The sequence below is a fragment of the Tursiops truncatus genome, chromosome 13, assembly GCF_011762595.2.
Source record: "Tursiops truncatus isolate mTurTru1 chromosome 13, mTurTru1.mat.Y, whole genome shotgun sequence".
In the NCBI taxonomy this organism is placed as follows: Eukaryota; Metazoa; Chordata; class Mammalia; order Artiodactyla; family Delphinidae; genus Tursiops; species Tursiops truncatus.
This window is the reverse complement of record NC_047046.1, coordinates 27,784,112-27,803,338: the sequence shown is the minus strand read 5'-3', so window position 1 is coordinate 27,803,338 and position 19,227 is coordinate 27,784,112. Positions and strand designations below refer to the sequence as shown.

General features: G+C 39.9%; 1 protein-coding gene across 5 annotated transcripts in view; it reads right to left on the bottom strand.

The window, feature by feature from the left end:
* PTPN2 (protein tyrosine phosphatase non-receptor type 2) overlaps positions 1-19,227 on the bottom strand; it is a 76,993-nt gene that overhangs the window by 45,363 nt on the left and 12,403 nt on the right. For all 5 annotated transcript variants that reach the window (XM_019920752.3, XM_019920753.2, XM_019920754.2 and 2 more), the window contains exon 2: positions 5,412-5,502. In XM_019920752.3, the coding sequence (XP_019776311.1) occupies positions 5,412-5,502 (91 nt within the window). The remainder of the gene's footprint in view (positions 1-5,411; positions 5,503-19,227) is intronic.

The window sequence follows — 19,227 nt, the reverse complement described above, 5'->3', positions numbered from 1 at the left end:
TGTTTTGTTTTTAAATATTTACTGTATGTATGTATGTATGTGTTTGTTTATTTATTTAGCTGCGCTGGGTCTTAGTTGTGGCATGCAGGATCTTTGTTGTGGAATGTGGGATTTTTTTAGTTGAGGCATGTGGAATCTTTTTAGTTGAGGCATGCGGGATCTAGTTTTCTGACCAGGGATTGAACCCGGGCCACCTGCATTGGGAGCATGGAGTCTTAGCCACTGGACCACCAGGGAAGTCCCTGTCTCTCTGGTTTCTATGTTTGTTTTATTTTTCTTGCCCAATCATGCCAGTTTATTAGTCTTATCAAGGAACTAATAATTTGGTTTTGTTTGGTCCTTTGATTTCTATTCTTCTTTTATTTTTGTATTATTTCCTTTCTGCTGTTTTTGGGGGGAGGTGGTTTTATTCTGTTACTTTTACTCTAAATTGGGTTAGACACTTAGCACTTTAATTTTCAGCCTTTTGTTTTAATACAAACATTTAAGACAGCATATTTTTTTGCAGTACTCTTTTTGCTGCTTTATGCAAGTTCTGATAAGTAGAATTTTACCTATTGTTCACTTTTAAGTTTCCATTATGATTTCTTCTTAACCCATGAATCATTTAGAAATCTTTACATCTCCAAATTTATAGGAATTTTTATCTTTTTATTAATAATCTATAATTTAATTGCATTACGGTCAAAGAACATGGCCTGTAAGACAGTAATTCTTAAACTGTTTTAAGAGTTACTTCCACAGCCTAGTCAATTACAAATATTCCATGTAAGTCCTAGAAGAATGTGAATTCTCTAATTGTTGGAGAATAGGTTCTATATATAACGTCTTATATATTTTTCTTATTAAATAAAGCTTAACTGTGTGGTCCAAATCTTCTACTTCTTTACTAATATTTTGCCTTAAGAAGTCTGTGAACGGGCTTCCCTGGTGGCCCAGTGGTTAAGAAACCGCCTGCCAATGTAGGGGACTCAGGTTCAAGCCCTGGTCCAGGAAGATCCCACATGCCGCGGAGAAACTAAGCCCGTGCGCCCCAACTACTGAACCTGCGCTCTAGAGTCCGCGAGTCACAACTACTGAGCCCACGCACCACAACTACTGAAGCCTGCGCGCCTAGAGCCTGTGCTCCGCAACAAGAGAAGCCACCGCATTAAGAAGCCTGCACACTGCAACGAAGAGCAGCCCCCACTCGCCGCATCTAGAGAAAGCCCACGCGCAGCAACGAAGACACAACACAGCCAAAAATAAAAATAAATTAACCAAATAAATGAAAAAAAGTCTGTGAATATAGAATTGTCAATTTATTTCTGTAATTCTATTCATTTTTGCCTTATATACCTTGAGACTATTTTATTAGGTGAATACAAATGTCACAGCTGATACTGCCATGTGTATTCAGAGTAGCTCTGCCATTTGCTGAAATCTTTTTTTAGGAGGTGGGGAGCACAGAAAGCCTGAATGTCTTCCTTACTTCCTCCCCACCTAGCAATTTATTTAAAAAGTGTGTTTATTGAGAATCTTCTTGTTTTGTGGCAGTAAGAAACTATGGACTATCTAACCTGCCACATTACTGGAATCAGAAGTCCATGTGTTACTTTAAACACTGATGGATGAACCTTGAGGGCATTATGCTATGTGAAAGAAGCCAATCACAAAAGAAACACTATATGATTCCATTTCTATGAGGCACCCGAAGTGATCAGACTCTGAGAAAGAGGAAGTAGAATGGTGACTGCCAGGGGCTAGGGGAGGGGGGTAGGGTTTCAGTCACACAAGATGACAAGAGCTGTCATACAACAATTGTGCATACAGCCAACAACACCGTGATGGACACCTAAAAACTGTTAAAAGGGTAAATTTATGGTATGTGTTTTTACCACAAAAACAAAACAAAAAACTACTCTTTCACCTCCTTTTAGATCAAATAGTAAACTGGGATTTCTACGTGCAAAGCAAATATAGTAAGGAATATTTCAAACTCTGGCAGCTGTCTCTAACAGTACAAATACAATTCTCAAAGTGATGACTACAACCTTTCTTTTCTCAACCAACCACCTTCTGGCCAATCTCTTCTACAATTACCTCATGGTTAAGTGAGACAAATAAGGCATCTTTTCAGTCATGGCAATTATACAAAGACCGTAGACTTCTTAAAATTCTTTCTATTTCAAAATACCCCTCTTTGGGACCTGCCTGGCTATCCAGAGAGTTAAGACTCTTGAGCTCCCAATGCAGGGGGCCTGGGTTCAATCCCTGGTCAGGGAACTAGATCCTGCATGCATGCCACAGCTAAGAAGCCCACACACCACAATGAAGATCCTGTGAGCAGCAACTAAGACCCGGCACAGCCAAAATAAATAAATAAATAAATAAATATTAGAGGAAAATAACACCCCACAAAATACCCCTCTTTGAATATGTACCTCATATTCATACCTTCAAATGTAGTTTCAAGCTGGGCATATAAGAATCACGTAAGGAGTTTGTTTAAAAATATATTTCCAGACTTGATGAATCAAAATCTAGAAAGATCTGTGATTCTGAATTAAAAACAAACAAACGAAAAACAATTCCTTTTGATTGCTTGCAAACATGTCATTGTCTGCTTTGCACTCAGTATTATCTATGTTTATTTCCTGTATGGATGTTTAGAAATTCTTTATATGAAAAATAACTGCTGGTTTAAAAGACTATTTTAATAAAGTAAAAAAAAAAAAAATTATCTTAAAAGCCGCCCCTAACTCCTTAAGCAGAGCTGAGTGCCTCTTCTCGGCTCCACCAGCACTGTGCCATCTCCTGACACACAAAGCACAGCAGGCACGTACACACACACACACCCCGCCCCACACTGCACGTATGTTGTTGGCAGGCAGGGCGTGTGGACTCACAGTCCTCTCAGGCACAGCACAATGGCGGACATGCAGCTAGTTTTCAATACACGTTTTCTGAACCAAGCCAACAACTGTACAGGACTCTGTATGGAAATGATCTAACGACTCTCAATCAAGAAAGGTATACCAGCATCACCTCAGGAACTTTGAAAAAATACCTATTCCCAGGTTCACCTGGATTTAGTGGAAGTCACCAGCTCCATGACCTCCTCTCCTGTATGAGGATAACACCCCGGGAAGTGGTTGTTTAGATGGTATTTGGGGGAAGAGGACTTTGAGTGAAGTCGGTCAAAGAGAGAGGAAACCTATTCCAAACGGGAATGACATTCGAAAACTGTTAAAAACAGGGCATGTTGGTGCCAAGTGAGTCACCAAAACAAACAATTTGTAGGAAAATGGCTACAAAAGGCCTTGTGTGGTAACGCTAAAGCACTTTAACTTTTCATAAAACTGAGGAGCATGACTGAAGACAGGAGTGGAGGACAGACTTGCATCACACAAAGATTGCTCTGGATACCGTGTGGGGTTCGGACTGAGGTGGGAACAGAATAGAGACCAGTTAAGAGGCTGCTGTAATAACCCAGGCCTGAACCAAGCCAGTATGAACAGAGAACAGATTTGAAATATACTGTGGAAATGGAATTATAATTACTTAGTCACCAACCAGATGTGGGAGCTGAATGAGGGAAGAGAGGTCTGAGTTTCTAGCTGCAGCAAGTGTGCGGCTAGTGGTAGCCCTTATGAACATGGGGATAAAGCAGAAAGAACAGATTAGGGCTGGGACTGAGGGACTGTGGGGAAGGAATTCTGAGCCTGAGGTGGCTACAGCACATCAAGACAGAGAAGTGCGTAAGTGGGTCTGTAGCTGAGAATAGAGACGTAGGCTGCAGATGAGATCTGGGGTCAGAAGCAGAGAGATGGCAACTGAACTCACAGAAAATGAGGCCATTCACACAAGTAGAAGAGGGGGAGACACAGGCAGAGACAGAGCCCTGAAGACAAAGGCAACTGAGGAAGAGAAGTTCTGAAAAGGCGTGATCAGCCAGAGAAGTAACAGCAAACTCAAGAAAAATATGGACTTAGGGAAGGAAGGCACGGTTGACAATGTCGGAAGTCACAGAGGGCTAAGAAAAAACACCGATGGAAAGTCCCTCATTGCATTAGAAAACTAGAAAGCGCACAGTACTTTAGAATAAAAGTCTCAGTGGGGAGGCTGGGGTAGAACCACGGCTGAAGAACGCGTGGGTGATGAGAGTGGAGAGAGACAGGGTGGTGCACGCTTCTAAGATTCTGTGTGTGTGTGTGTGTGTGTGTGTGTGTGTGTGTGTGTGTGTGTGTGTATGTGTGTGTGTGTGTATGTGTGTGTGTGTGTGTGCGCGTGCACATGCCTGTGTCTGTGTAGGTGACAAAGCGATAGCTGGAGTGCGATATGGGGGTTGAGGTCGGAAGAGATTGGAGCACATCTGAATAATAAGGGAAGAGAGTTATTAGAAAGAGGTTGAAGCTATGAAGAAGAGAGGTGATAGTGGAGCGTGAGGCCCATGAGGAAGCACCTGGCATCGAACACAAATGCAGCACACCAGCAGCCCTAAAGAGGATGCCTACGCTCACCCACTGAAACCAAACATGCGAATCCTCTGAGCAGTAAGGCAGCCTAATTCAATATCTGAAGGTGGGATCGATCAGAACAAAAATAAAATCACTTGATGAACACATTTTTAAAGCCCTGGTGTTATAACTGTTCACAAAACCCTGTGTGTGTGTGTGTGTGTGTGTGTGTGTGTGTGTGCGCACGCGCGCACGCGCATGCACATACATGCACACGCACAGCAGAATCTAAGTCCAACCACAGGGAACTGTTACATAAAGATTGACCTGCCCAAAGCCACTGTGGAAGCCACTAAAAGACTGTTAAGGACAGGAAACGTCTACAACATGCAACCACACGGGAGAAAAGCTGCAGGTCAGTGCGTGCAGGATTCCAGCTGAATTTAAAAGAATGTACATACACATTTACACAGACAAATACCAAAAGAATATAAACCCAATAGTATTTGCTTGTTTTTAAATGATGAGAGTTTTTTCTTTACACATTTCTATGTTTTAAAACTTTTAAAACTTTTCAAGTAGTAGTGAATACACACTACTTTTGTAATTCGGGGGAAAAGAATTACACCAATAAATATTTTAAGTAATACTTATAAAAGCTATGGAATAATATGAAAAGAAGTAGATATATATGACTACACATATATGATTACAATTATTTTGAAAAGAGAAAAATCGTGTGTAAGAAAAAAGGCTGGTAAGAAATACATCAATTAATGTGTTGGAGGAGGAAATAATTATGGGCAATTTTCCTTCCTTCTACTATTTTATGCCTTGAAAATTTTCTTTAAAGAACATATATTACATTAGTATGAAAAAAAAATCACCATACTTACCAACCCCGACCCCAACCTTTTCCACCATGTCCCGCCTCCGACGACACACACACCCACACCCCCCACAAGTACTTACATGGGCTTACATCTCTGTATCTGTTTCGATTTCTGTTTTCTGGAAACTTGGCCACTCTATGAGGATAGTCATGGGACTCACTGCGAATTTCCTTAAAATAACAAAAATATATTTTAATATTTCTCTTAAATTTTATATAGCAAAACAGATACTTTCCCAGCCAGTATAAAATAACTTTCGGGCTTCCCTGGTGGCGCAGTGGTTGAGAGTCCACCTGCTGATGCAGGGGACACAGGTTCGTGCCCTGGTCCGGGAGGATCCCGCATGCCGCGGAGTTGCTGGGGCTGTGAGCCATGGCCACCGAGCCTGCGCATCCGGAGCCTGTGCTCCGCAGCGGAGAGGCCACAGCAGTGAGAGGCCCAGTACCGCAAAAATAAATAAATAAATAAATAAATGAATGAATGAATGAATGAATGAATGAATAACTTTCACTGAGCACTTAGTATAGGTCAAGTACTATGCAAAGCACATCATCGACGTGACCTCATTCAGTTCTCATAACACCAGTGGGAAAGATTATCTTCCCCATTTTGTATGTCAGGGGTGACAGGCTTTCAGGAGTTAAATGATCTACCAAAGGTCCCACAGCTAGTGAGTGTGAGACCCCAGGACTGAACCAAGGTCCTTCAAGCAGAAGGCTCTGCTCTCATACACGTTCACTGCCCTGCCATGTTCAACACCTACAGCAACGTTAACAGTTCATGTGACAACTGATGCAAAGGAGGAAGCTAAGGTTACCACATCATACTCAAATTTCCAACTAAACTCTCTGAATATTATCTACCTATATTTCAGAGCTTCTATCTTAAAATTTTAATCTATTTCTTTATCTTCATGCCATATAACTGTTACTTTATTCTGAGCCCCGGTATTCTCAAATTTTATTTCTAGAGCTACAAATGCTCATTTTAGGACCCTTATGGTTCTTGGTATTCCACTACAGAAGAACTTCTGTGCCAGTATGCCTGCACTAGGCACTCAGCTACTTGCTGTATCCATCATGACCAGCTTTTTCTCCCAAATGGAACATTATTCTAAGAATTCAGATAAAAACAGAAACAGGGGCTTCCCTGGTGGCGCAGTGGTTGAGAGTCTGCCTGCCGATGCAGGGGACACGGGTTCGTGCCCCGGTCCGGGAGGATCCCACATGTGGAGCGGCTGGGCCGCTGAGCCTGCGCGTCCGGAGCCTGTGCTCCGCAATGGGAGAGGCCACAACAGTGAGAGGCCTGCATAACGCAAAAACAAAAACAAAAACATAAACATACCAAAAAAAAGAGTATGCATTAACAGCATACCCCATATGCATACCCCATATGCATACCCCATATGCATTAACAGCATACCCATACCCCAAAGAGTATGCATTAACAGCAAAAATTAATTTGGGCTTTTGCTCACACTACCATGTCTGGAGAAACAGTATTTTAAAAGTTAGGCACCAAGACTTCCCTGGTGGTGCAGTGGTTAAGAATCCATCTGCCAATGCAGGGGACACAGGTTCAAGCCCTGGGTCCAGGAAGATCCCACATGCCGCAGAGCAATGAAACCTGTGTGCCACAACTACTGAGCCTGCGCTCTAGAGCCCGTGAGCCACAACTACTGAGCCCACGTGCTACAACTACTGAAGCCTGCGTGCCTAGAGCCCGTGCTCCGCAACAAGAGAAGCCACCGCAATGAGAAGCCCGCGCACTGCAATGAAGAGTAGCCCCTGCTCGCTGCAACTAGAGAAAGCCCGTGCACAGCAACAAAGAGCCAACTCAGCCAAAAATAAAATTAAATAAATAAATAAACCCATTAAAAAAAAAGTTAGGCACCAGGTAATTTTATAAATTAAGCATAAATAAGTTATTCAGGTAATTTTCCTACCGTCCTGCCTGCCACCACCCAACAGCCCTAGGACAGGTAACTTTCTAGCTCATATTTTTACCCAATGGGCCTTCCAATACCCAAGAGTAGGGAACAGAGACCACCTCTCGGCGCAAGAAATCACAGCCTCTTTGTGCAAAGAGCATGGGGGTTCAACATATGTTGGTGCAGTCCTTTTGGAAAATGCAATCTGCCACACACACAGGAACAGAAACACACACATACACATGTTACAATTGTTGCTACTGACTTTTTTTTAAATTTTTTTTTATTTATTTATTTTTTTGCGTTACGCAGGCCTCTCACCGTTGTGGCCTCTCCCGTTGCGGAGCACAGGCTCCTGACGCGCAGGCTCAGCGGCCATGGCTCACAGTCTCAGCCGCTCCGCAGCACGTGGGATCTTCCCGGACCGGGGCACGAACCCGCGTCCCCTGCATTGGCAGGCGGACTCTCAACCACTGCGCCACCAGGGAAGCCCGCTACTGACTTTTTAATGCTACTCTCACACCCAGCAATCTTGCTAAGCTCTCTAACATTTGGTAGCTGGTTCTGAATCTCTCGATACCAGCAAACAGTGATAATTCTGTCTCCCTTATACTTCGTATTTCTCATTCATACCTCTTATTTCTTTTTCTTATCTAATTGCATTGGCTAGGACCTCTTATTCAATCTCAAATAGAAATATTTTTTCCCTGATTTTGAAAGAACTGCTTCTAAGGTTTAACCACTAAGTGTAATATTTGCTTTAGGTTTCTGGTGGATACCCTTTTCAGGTTAAGAAGGTTCCCCTCAGTAACTTCTAGTTTACTAAATGTTTCTTTCATCATGAATGGGTGTTGAATTTTACTCAATGTTTACCCTGCATTCATGGATATTTAACTTTTCTCCTTTAATCTGGTAATGTATTGAATTACAATAATAGATTTTCATTTAGATATGCATTTAAGGTTCCTCCATGTCTTTTCACGGCTTGATAGCTCATTTCTTTTTAGTGCTGAATGATATTCTATTGTTTGGGTGTACCACCATTATTTTAAGATGTATGTATCTACATTTTTAAGTTGAATTGACCTCTAATTTTCTTGTCCCATACAATTTATTCAGTTTTAGTATCAAAGCTCTACTAGCCTCATACAATAAGTTGGACAGAAATATTACCTTTTAGCTTCAAATACTTTTCCATGAAAGCATATCATAACAAATTACTGTGACTGGATGAAAAAATAAATAAAGCTTCATTTCCACTGATTAATTATAGAAGTTTTTAAGTGTCAAATAATAAGTTTTATAGGTAAAGTCAAACACATTCAGGTCTTGGCTTTTATCTGTATAATCTCAAACACTTCAGAGTCGAAACACTACAGAGTTCAAGTAATTTTATATTCCAAGTTAATAATTGATATAAAAGAAAAACATTAATTTAAAACAATACTAAAACATGCATGTTGAGAGATCTTCTGCATCAAATGCAGAGAAAATAATTGACAAGAATAAGAAATTCTAAGAACATCAGGCAGGTGAGGAGAGTGAAGAAGTGCTCCAACACTTTGCTGCAGAGCGCATACTGCTGTAATGTTTCTGTGAGAACAATTTGATAAGGTTATAAGTTTGAGCCACCAATTTTGCCTCCAGGAATTTATATCGCATACAGCCATATACCTGTGTGTACCAGGATGTTCACTGTACGTAACAGTGGAAAACTGGCAGCAACCTCAGTGCCCTGCAGGAGTAAAGCAGAGGTGAGGGGAAGCTAGGGGGACAGGAGGGAACCAGGAAAGGGACACAAGTGCTGCAAACACTTGTGTGGGCTGGTCTCAAGGACACACTGTGAAAAAGGTATGAAAGACGTTGAGTAGCTCCCAACTCCATCCACTCAAACATAACTATGCCTGAGAACACAATGAATAATTCTAGAAGGAGTCAAAATACTAGTAACTTGTGGGGCAGAAGACTGGGGGACTGAACATCTAGGGGAGGGTAGAAATTTATATAACTAAAAATTTGCTTTAATTATAAAATATTTCAAACAAAAAAATATAGATAATAGGACACCCCATGTTCCCACCAGTGAGATTAAACATGTTACCACTTTTGCCATATTTGTTTCAAATTTCTTCTCTTAGAAAAGGTATAAAGTACATCAGACACAGCTTTTCTCTACCCTGCTCCTCTCTGCTTTCCAAAGTAACCTTCTGTCATTCTAACTGCTTTTTATTGGAAACCTTTTGTGCCATTTAAATTTTAAACCATACATTCACATATTCTTTAGTTTATATACTACTTAAAAATAAACTAGCTAAAATAGTAATAAATACTAGTGTAATATCAGTCTTAATGCTAATAAGTAGTTTTAAAATCACATCAAAAAGTTGTTGCAACACACAGATTGTGAGAAAACAGTTGCAAATCATATATCTGATAAGGGATTAATATCCAGAATATACTTTTTTAAAAAACTCCTACAACTAAAATATAAAACAATTTTTAAAAGGGCATTAAACAAGCCCTTCTTCAGTACTCCTGTTATGCTTATACACCCATTTTCCACAGTTAAGTCCAACTGTTGGTTGCTGTTTCCAATTTTTAGCCTAAAAAACATTTTTTTTAATGTACAATATAACTAATCATTACTGATATTGCAGAAAAAGAATAGGGCAGGGCCCCAAGTATTGGGGTAGGGAAAAGATCTTAATTTACAACACCATAAAACAGATACATTTTCTCAGTTACTTTTTTTTAAAAGAGAGAATTCTTACAGAGTTCATTTTCTCAAATTTCTAATGTTATCATTATTATTTGTTCTCCTTTACCTTTCTTTAATTTCAGTGCATTTAGGAAGAACCCCAGTACTTTAGAAAGTGGCTCCAGAGCTACGTACTAGTTGCCTATTCCAACATCGATTCTTTCTTACTAAAGGTTTCTGAATGTATTTTCTGACTTACAAAGAGCCCAACTAAGAGCCTGTATTTCCCAGCCTCTTGTACAACTAAGAACAGTCATGGGACACAGTTCTGGCCAATAATGGGAATAAGCAGAAATCACTAGGTTGGGATGCAGGAGAGCTTTGATCAAAAGGGCTGGCTCAGTTGAATACAGGCTCTGATGTGGGGGGCGAGGGGTGGGAAAGGGCAGGAGCTGTCTGGTGACCCCAAGGTAAAAGCACATCCTGAGGAAGGCCAAGCAGAAATAGAGTAGACTGGGTCATCTATGACTTGATGGAGCCACAGTAACAGCTCTGGACTCCTATCTCCAGAATTCTCATCACATGAGAAATGGAAGTCCCTGTTTGTTGTTGCCTGATTTTCTTTCCAAGCAGCTAAATGCAGGTCTCTAATACACACAGTAGAGCCAAATCTCAACAATAACTAGATCTGACACTGATGAGGCATTTTCAGGACCACCCAAGACACAAAAATAAACAATTTTATAAGCACTTTATGTGAGCAATAAAATACAAGGTGTTTCTCAAAATGGGGATGGGAAAGGCAAGCGTTGAACTATTCCCTAGGTCTATCATATTCGGCAAAATAAGGCTCTACTGATGTTCTGATGCTGAAATGTTCCCCTCCTATAGCAGAGAGAACCCATAAACACTGGCCCTAAATACACAAAGGATGTCTCTGTTAGCAGTAAAACCTGTCAACCTCAGCAATGCTGACATTTGGGCTAGATAACTAACATTGTTGCGGGCCCTCTTGTGCCTGGCAGGATGTTTAACAGCAGCGCCAGGTCTCTACTTGTTAGATTGGCAGTAGCACCCCCTCTCCCAGATGTGACCACCAAAATTCTCTTCTGACATGTCCCCGGACAGCAAAATCTACCACCAATACACCCCACCAACACCCAGCTGAGAACCACTGTTCTAATCTAGTGCCCACTCCCACCTTTAATTAAAGCTAAATTTAAACGGGGAAGATCTTTGTTTTAAAAAATAATTTAACCAAAATAAAAATTTTAATCCTATTGATTTTTATATGATTTTTGCTCAAAAAAGCTAGGAATAATTGACTCACTAGTTATTTCTTTCTTAGTGGCAATGATCCAAAACGTAGCTAACTCATGCACAAGTGTCTTTCATGGAGTTATTTATGACACTGAAAGGCTAGAAATAACCTAAATGTTCAATGTCAGGGAAAAGACTGGTTGTACAAATCATGGTGCATCCAAATGAATACTGTACAGTCATTTAAATGAAAGGCACTCATGCCAGTGGTCGCATAAACTCATACAGTCTCCTGGAATGGTAATATATGACATAAACAAAGGCATTAACAAACCAATAAATGGAACTGAGCTGCTATTTGGGAGAATAATTCATTCAGCTCCTCAGCTGTATTTGAAATTTACATACATGTGTGAGGTGACTATATTATGATTGCCCAACACCTCCTTTTCCTAAGGATCTGGAAAGGAACTCATGCAAATCTGACTTGTTCTTCCCTAAAGATAACTTCTCTTGCTTTTTCTTTACCCTGAATACTTAGAAAACTCATCAGGGGCTTCCCTGGTGGCGCAGTGGTTGAGAGTCCGCCTGCCGATGCAGGGGACACGGGTTCGTGCCCCAGTCCGGGAAGATCCCACATGCCACGGGGCGGCTGGGCCGGTAAGCCATGGCCACTGAGTTTGCACGTCCGGAGCCTCTGCTCCGCAACGGGAGAGGCCACAACAGTGAGAGGCCCGCATACCACAAAAAAAAAAAAAAAAAAAAAAAAAAAAAAAAAAACTCATCAGAACGCATCCTGGTTTTTATGCTTTTCAAATATATTCCTGGTGGAGACTCTGACCTTGAGACTCAAGGTGTTCCTCAGCTCAGAGATGTTCTTCCACTATTACTTCAGTTATTGCTTCATCTGCCTCTGCTCTCTCTTCCAGGAACTCCGATCACAGATTTGAGACCTTCCTGCGTTTTTTGTTTTTTTTTTTTGCGGTACGCGGGCCTCTCACTGTTGTGGCCTCTCCCGTTGTGGAGCACAGGCTCCGGATGCGCAGGCTCAGCGGCCACAGCTCACGGGCCTAGCCGCTCTGCGGCATGTGGGACCTTCCCGGACCGGGGCACGAACCCATGTCCCCTGCATCGCCAGGCGGACTCTCAACCACTGTGCCACCAGGGAAGCCCCCTTCCTGTGTTTTAAATGCTCTCTTACTATTCATTTAAAGTACCTTTTTCCTAAATTCTGCAAGGTTTTTTCCCAAGCTAACTTGGTATTGTGCACTATCTATTCTGATAGTGAGTCCTGAATTTTTTAACACATTCTATAACTTCAAGAACTCTTTCCTGTTCTCAGCTTATTTTATTTTTACAATCTGCACTTGTCATATTGGGAATCTGAATTCCACTTTTCTCTCTTTTTTATACTATTTGGCATACTCTAAATGATACAGTCTCATTTTCTTCAAGTGCTGAGTTTTTCGTATGTCTAGCATTTGTTTGTTCATCTTTACAGAAAGGATCAGCCCTTACCCAAGGTTTTGTGGATGCTCATACTGTTTACTATCAAAATCCTCTGAGTCTCAAATATGTGGGTGGGACCCTTCTCTATAGTGTCAAATAATAATGTGGATTTTTTCTTATTACTGTGTTTTGGGCATTTCAGTGATCAATAAGAACAACAAAAAAGCTTCTACTGCATGGAATTAAAGACCTAGAAAATTATATCTTTTTCTCATTTTCTATTACTTTTCTTGCTGCCAATTTTTACTACTATTTGCACAATTGTCTCTGACAATTTTCTCTTTAAAATCAGACCTCAGAATTTTCCTTGGAACTATCAAGGAGCCAGTCTAATAAGTGGCATAAGAAAAACATGCTCACATTTAAAGTAAACACAGGAAGAGAATTTATTTTTGCCTGAGGGCATAACAGTGCATGAACAGACCTGAAGGATGAGCAAGCAGATGTCAGGTCAACAAGCTAGGAAAGATGGGTCCAAGCAGAAAAAGAGCTGTGCAAAGCCAGAAAGATGTGAATGTATGTAACAAATGAATGAAAGAATGATTAACTGATGTCTTGCAAGAAGTATATAAGCAACACAAGACTTGTGGTACATGAGAGACGGAAATGCAAGACATGAGGATGAACAGGTGGAGAGAAATCAGATTATGCAGGCATTTGTTCATGCTTCACTCACCCAACACACATACAAGGATTCTGCAAATTATGAAGATGGTGTTGCAAATGGAGGGGCAGGGGGAAGGAAAGATGGATTATTCTACAAACAGTAGGATAAAAGCAAGCAGTTATTTAGGAAAAAAAATTAACTGATCAGGAACAAGACAAGGATTCCCACTTTCACCACTTCTATTCAACATAGTACTGGAAGTTCTACCTGAGCAATCAGGCCAAAAAAACCCAGTAGGCATCCAAGTTGGTAAGAAAGTTGTTAAACTATTTCTATTTACAAATGAAGTGATCTCATGTGTAGAAAACCCTAAAGAATCCACAAAACGACTGTTACAGCTAATAAACAAATTCAGCAAAGTTGCAAAACACAAAATCAACACACAAAAATCAGTTGTGTTTCTATACACTAGCAATGAGCAATTCAAAAAAAAATGAGATTAAGAAAGCAATCCCATTTACAATAGAATCAAGAATACTTAAAAATAAACTTAACCAAAAAGGTGAAAGACTTGTACTCTAAAAACTATAAAACGTGGCTGAAAGAAATTAAAGACAACCTAAATAAATAGAAAGGTATCTCATGTTCGTGGATTGGAAGACTTAATATTAAGATGATAGAGCTACCCAAAGTGTTATACTGATTCAATGTAATCCCTATCAAAATTCCAATGACAATTTTACAGTAACGGAAAAACTCATCCCAAAATTCATATGAAAAGTCAAGGGACCCTGAAAAGCCAAACAATATTGAAAAAGAATAACAAAGTTGGAGGAATCACACTTCCTGATTACAAAACTTACAGAGCTAGAGTAATCAAACGCATATGGTATGGCATAAAGATAGACACAGATCGATGGAATACAACAGAGTTCAGAAATAAACCCTCAGAGGGACTTCCCTGGTGGTGCAGTGGTTGAGACTCCATGCTACCAATACAGGGGGCCCAGGTTCGATCCCTGGTCAGGAAACCAGATCCCACATGCGTGCTGCAACCAAGAGTTCGCATGCCACAACACAGGAACCGGCGAGCCACAATTAAAGAGCCTACGAGCTACAACTAAGGAACCCACCTGCCACAACTAAGACCAGGTGCAACCAAATAAATAAATAAATATTTTTTAAAAAAATAAAGAAAGAAACCCTCAGATCTATGGTCAACTGATTTTCAACAAGGGGGCCAAGACCATCCAATGTGGAAAGGACAGTCTTTTCAACAAATGGTGTTGGGAAAATGAGACATCCACATGCAAAATAATGAAGTTGCACTATTACAATACACCTTACACAAAAATTAACTAAAAATGGATCAAAGACCTAAATGTAAGAGCTAAAACTATAAGAAACTCTTAGAAGAAAACATAGGGATTGAAAATCTTCATGATCTTGAATTTGGCAATGGTTTCTTAAATTATGATACCAAAAGCACAGGCAACAAAAGAAAAATAGATAAATTGGACTTCATCCAAATTAAAGACTTACATGCATAAAATGACACTATCTAAAGAGTGAAAAGAAAACTCACAGATTGGGAGAAAATATTTATATACCGTGTATCTGACAAGATATTAATAACCAGGATATCTAAAGAACTGCTACAATTCAACAACAAAAGGACAATTAAAAAATAGGCAAAGACACTTGGGACTTCCCTGGTGGTCCAGTGGTTAAGATTCCATGCTCCCAGTGCAGGGGGCCTGGATTCAATCCCTGGTCAGAATCCGCATGCCACAACTAAAACCCCGCATGCTGCAACTAAGACCCGGTACAGCCAAAGAAATAAATATTTTTTAAAAAAAGATAGGCAAAGACACTTTATGAATGGCCAAAATCTAAAACACTGACAACATCAAATGATAACAAGGATGTAGAGCAACAGTAACTCTCATCCTCTGCTGGTGGGAATACAAAATGGTCTAGCCATTCTGGAAGACAGTTTGGTGCTTTCTTACAAAACTGCACATACAATCCAGCAATCATGCTCCTTGGTGTTTACCCAAAGGAGCTGAAGACTTATGTCCACATAAAAATCTACACATGGATGTTTATATCAGCTTTATTCATAATTGCCAAAACTTGGAAGCAACAAATGTGTCCTTCAAGGGTTGACTGGATACATAAATTGTGACACATCCAGACAATGGAATATTAATCAGTGTGAAAAAGAAATGAGCTATCAAGCCATGAAAAGACATGGAAGAACTTTAAATGCATATTACTAAGTTAAAGAAGCCAGTCTGAAAAGGCTACATACTGTATGACTCCAACTATATAACATTCTGGAAAAAAAAAAAACTACTGAAACAGTAAAAGATCAGTGGTTGTCAGGGGTTGGAGGGATGACAAGGTGGAGCATAGAGGATTTGTAAAAATACTCTGTATTATGCCATAGTGATGGATACATATCATATAATACATCAGTCCAAACCCACTGAATATACAACACCAAGAGTGAAACTTAATGTAAACTACGGATTTTGGTGATTATTATCTGTCAGTGTAGGTTCATGGGTTGAAACAAATGTGTCACTCTGGTGTGGGGTCAGGGGGTATATAAGAAATCTGCCTCTCAATTGTGCTGTGAATGTGAAACCACTCTAGAAAAGTAAAGTCTTAATTAAACACAAACCAAAAAAAGGCAAAGGACTTGAATAGTTATTTCTCCAAAGATTCAAAAATGGTCAATAGCACATGAAAAAGATGCTCAACATTCTTAGTCATTAGGGAAATGCAAATCTAAACCACAGTGACATACCTACTACGCAGGACCATAATTTTTTTTTTTTTTTTTTTTTTTTTCAGTACGTGGGCCTCTCACTGTTGTGGCCTCTCCCGTTGCGGAGCACAGGCTCCAGATGCGCAAGCTCAGCAGCCATGGCTCACGGGCCCAGCTGCTCCGCGGCATGTGGGATCTTCCTGGACCGGGGCACGAACCCGTGTTCCCTGCATCGGCAGCCGGACTCTCAACCACTGCGCCACCAGGGAAGCCCGACCATAATTTTAAAAATGGTAAATAACAAGTGTTAGAATGTGAGAAAAGCAGAAACCTCAAACACTGCTGGCGGTAATGTAAAACGTTGCAGCCACTGTGGAAAACAGTTTAGCAGTTCCTCCAATGCTAAACACAGAACTACCATATTATCCAGCAATTCCACTTCTAGGTCCAAACCAAAAGAATTAAAACCAGGGACTCCAATGAACACTTGCACAGCAATGTTCATAGCAGTATTATTCACAATAGCCAAAAGGTGGAAACAATCCAAACGTTCATTACCAGAGAAAAAAAATATGGCATACCCATACAAAAAAAAATATCAGTCAGCCATAAAAAAGGAATAAGGTTGTTACAGACGACAACATGGCTCAACGTTAAAAACATTATGTTAGGTGAAATTATCAGGACACAAAGGAACAAATATTGTATGTTTCCACTTGTATGAGGTACCTAGAAGAGGCAAATTCATAGAGCTAGAAAGTAAAGCACAGGTTATCAGGGGCTGGGGGAGGAGGGAATAGGGAGTTATTGCTTAATGGGTACAGAGTTTCTATTTGGGGTGCTGAAGGGGTTTGGGAAATGGTGGTGATGGTTGCACAACACTGTAAATGGAATAAATGACACTGCAGAGAGGGCAGACAGCAGAAGCAGAAAGAACTACAATTCTGCAGCCTGTGGAATGAAAACCACATTCACAGAAAGAAAGACAAAAGGAAAAGGTAGAAAACTATGTACCAGATGAAGGAACAAGATAAAACCCCAGAAAAACAACTAAATGAAGTGGAGATGGGCAACCTTCCAGAAAAAGAATTCAGAATAATGATAGTGAGGATGATACAGGACCTCAGAAAAACAATACAGGCAAAGATCAAGAAAATGCAAGAAATGTTTAACAAAGACCTAGAAGAATTAAAGAACAAACACCTAGAAGACTTAAATAACAAACAAAAAGAGATGAACAATACAATAACTGAAATGAAAAATACACCAGAAGGAATCAATAGCAGAATAATTGAGGCAGAAGAACAGGTAAGTGACCTGAAAGACAGAATGGTGGAATTCACTGCTGTGGAACAAAGAAAAAAGAATGAAAAGAAATGTAGACAGACTAGGACAACATTAAACACACCAACATTTGCATTATAGGGCGTCCCAGAAGGAGAAGAGAGACAGAAAGAACCCAAGGAAATAGTTGAAGAGATTATAGTCAAAAACTTCCTTAACATGGGAAAGGAAATAGACACCCAAGTCCAGGAAGTACAGAGAGTCCCAGGCAGGATAAACCTAGTGAGAAACACACTGAGACACACAGTAATCAAATTGACAACAATTAAAGACAAAGAAAAAAATTTTAAAGCAACAAGGGATAAATGACAAATAACATACAAGGGAACTCCCATAAGGTTAACAGCTGATTTCTCAGCAGAAACTCTACATGCCAGAAGGAAGTTGCATGATATACTGAAAGTGATGAAAGGGAAGAACCTACAACCAAGATTACTCTACCCGGCAAGTACCTCATTCAGAATCGATTGAGAAATCAAAAGCTTTACAGACAAGCAGAAGCTAAGAGAATTCAGCACCACCAAACCAGCTCTACAACAAATGCTAAAGGAACTTCTATAAGTGGGAAACACAGATAAGAAAAGGACCTACAAAAACAAACCCAAAACAATTAAGAAAATGGTAATAGAAGCATACATATTGATAATTACCTTCAATGTGAATGGATTAAAATGCTCCAACCAAAAGACACAGGCTCGCTGAATGGAAACAAAAACAAGACCCATATATATGCTGTCTACAAGAGACCCACTTCAGACCTAGGGACACATACAGACTGAAAGTGAGGGGATAGAAAAAGATATTCCATGCAAGTGGAAATCAAAAGAAAGCTGGAGTACCAATACTCATATCAGATAAAACAGACTTTACAGAATGTTACAAGAAACAAGAAAGGACACTACGTAATGATCAAGGGATCAATCCAAGAAGAAGAGATAACAATTATAAATATATATGCACCCAACACAGAAGCACCCCAATACATAAAGCAAATGCTAACAGCCATAAAAGAAGAAATTGACAGTAACATAATAACAGACGCGGACTTCAACACCTCACTTACACCAATGAACAGATCATCCAAAATGAAAATTAATAAGGAAACAAAACCTTTAAATGACACCATAGACCAGAGAGATTTAATTGATATTTATAGGACGTTCCATTCGAAAACAGCAGATTACACTTTCTTCTCAAGTGCACACGGAAGCTATTCTCCTGGATCTATTCTCCAGGATAGATCACAACTTGGGTCACAAATCAAGCCTCGGTAAATTTAAGAAAATTGAAATCATATAGAGCATCTTTTCCGAACACAGCGCTATGAGATTACAAATCAATTACAGGTAAAAAAAAATGTAAGAAACACAAACACATGGAAGCTAAACAATACATTACTAAGTAACCAAGAGATCACTGAAGTCAAAGAGGAAATCAAAGAATACCTAGAGACAAATGACAACGAAAACACAACAATCCAAAACCTACGGGATGCAGCAAAAGCAGTTCTAAGAAGGAAGTTTATAGCAATACAAGCCTACCTCAAGAAACAAGAAAAATCTCAAATAAACAATGTAAACTTACACCTAAAGAAACTAGAGAAAGAAGAACAAGCAAAACCCAAAGTTAGTAAAGGAAAGAAATCATAAAGATCAGAGTAGAAATAAATGAAATAGAAGCAAAGAAAACAATAGCAAAGATCAATAAAACTAAAAGCTGGTTCTTCGAGAAGATGAACAAAATTGATAAACCTTTAGCCAGACTCATCAAG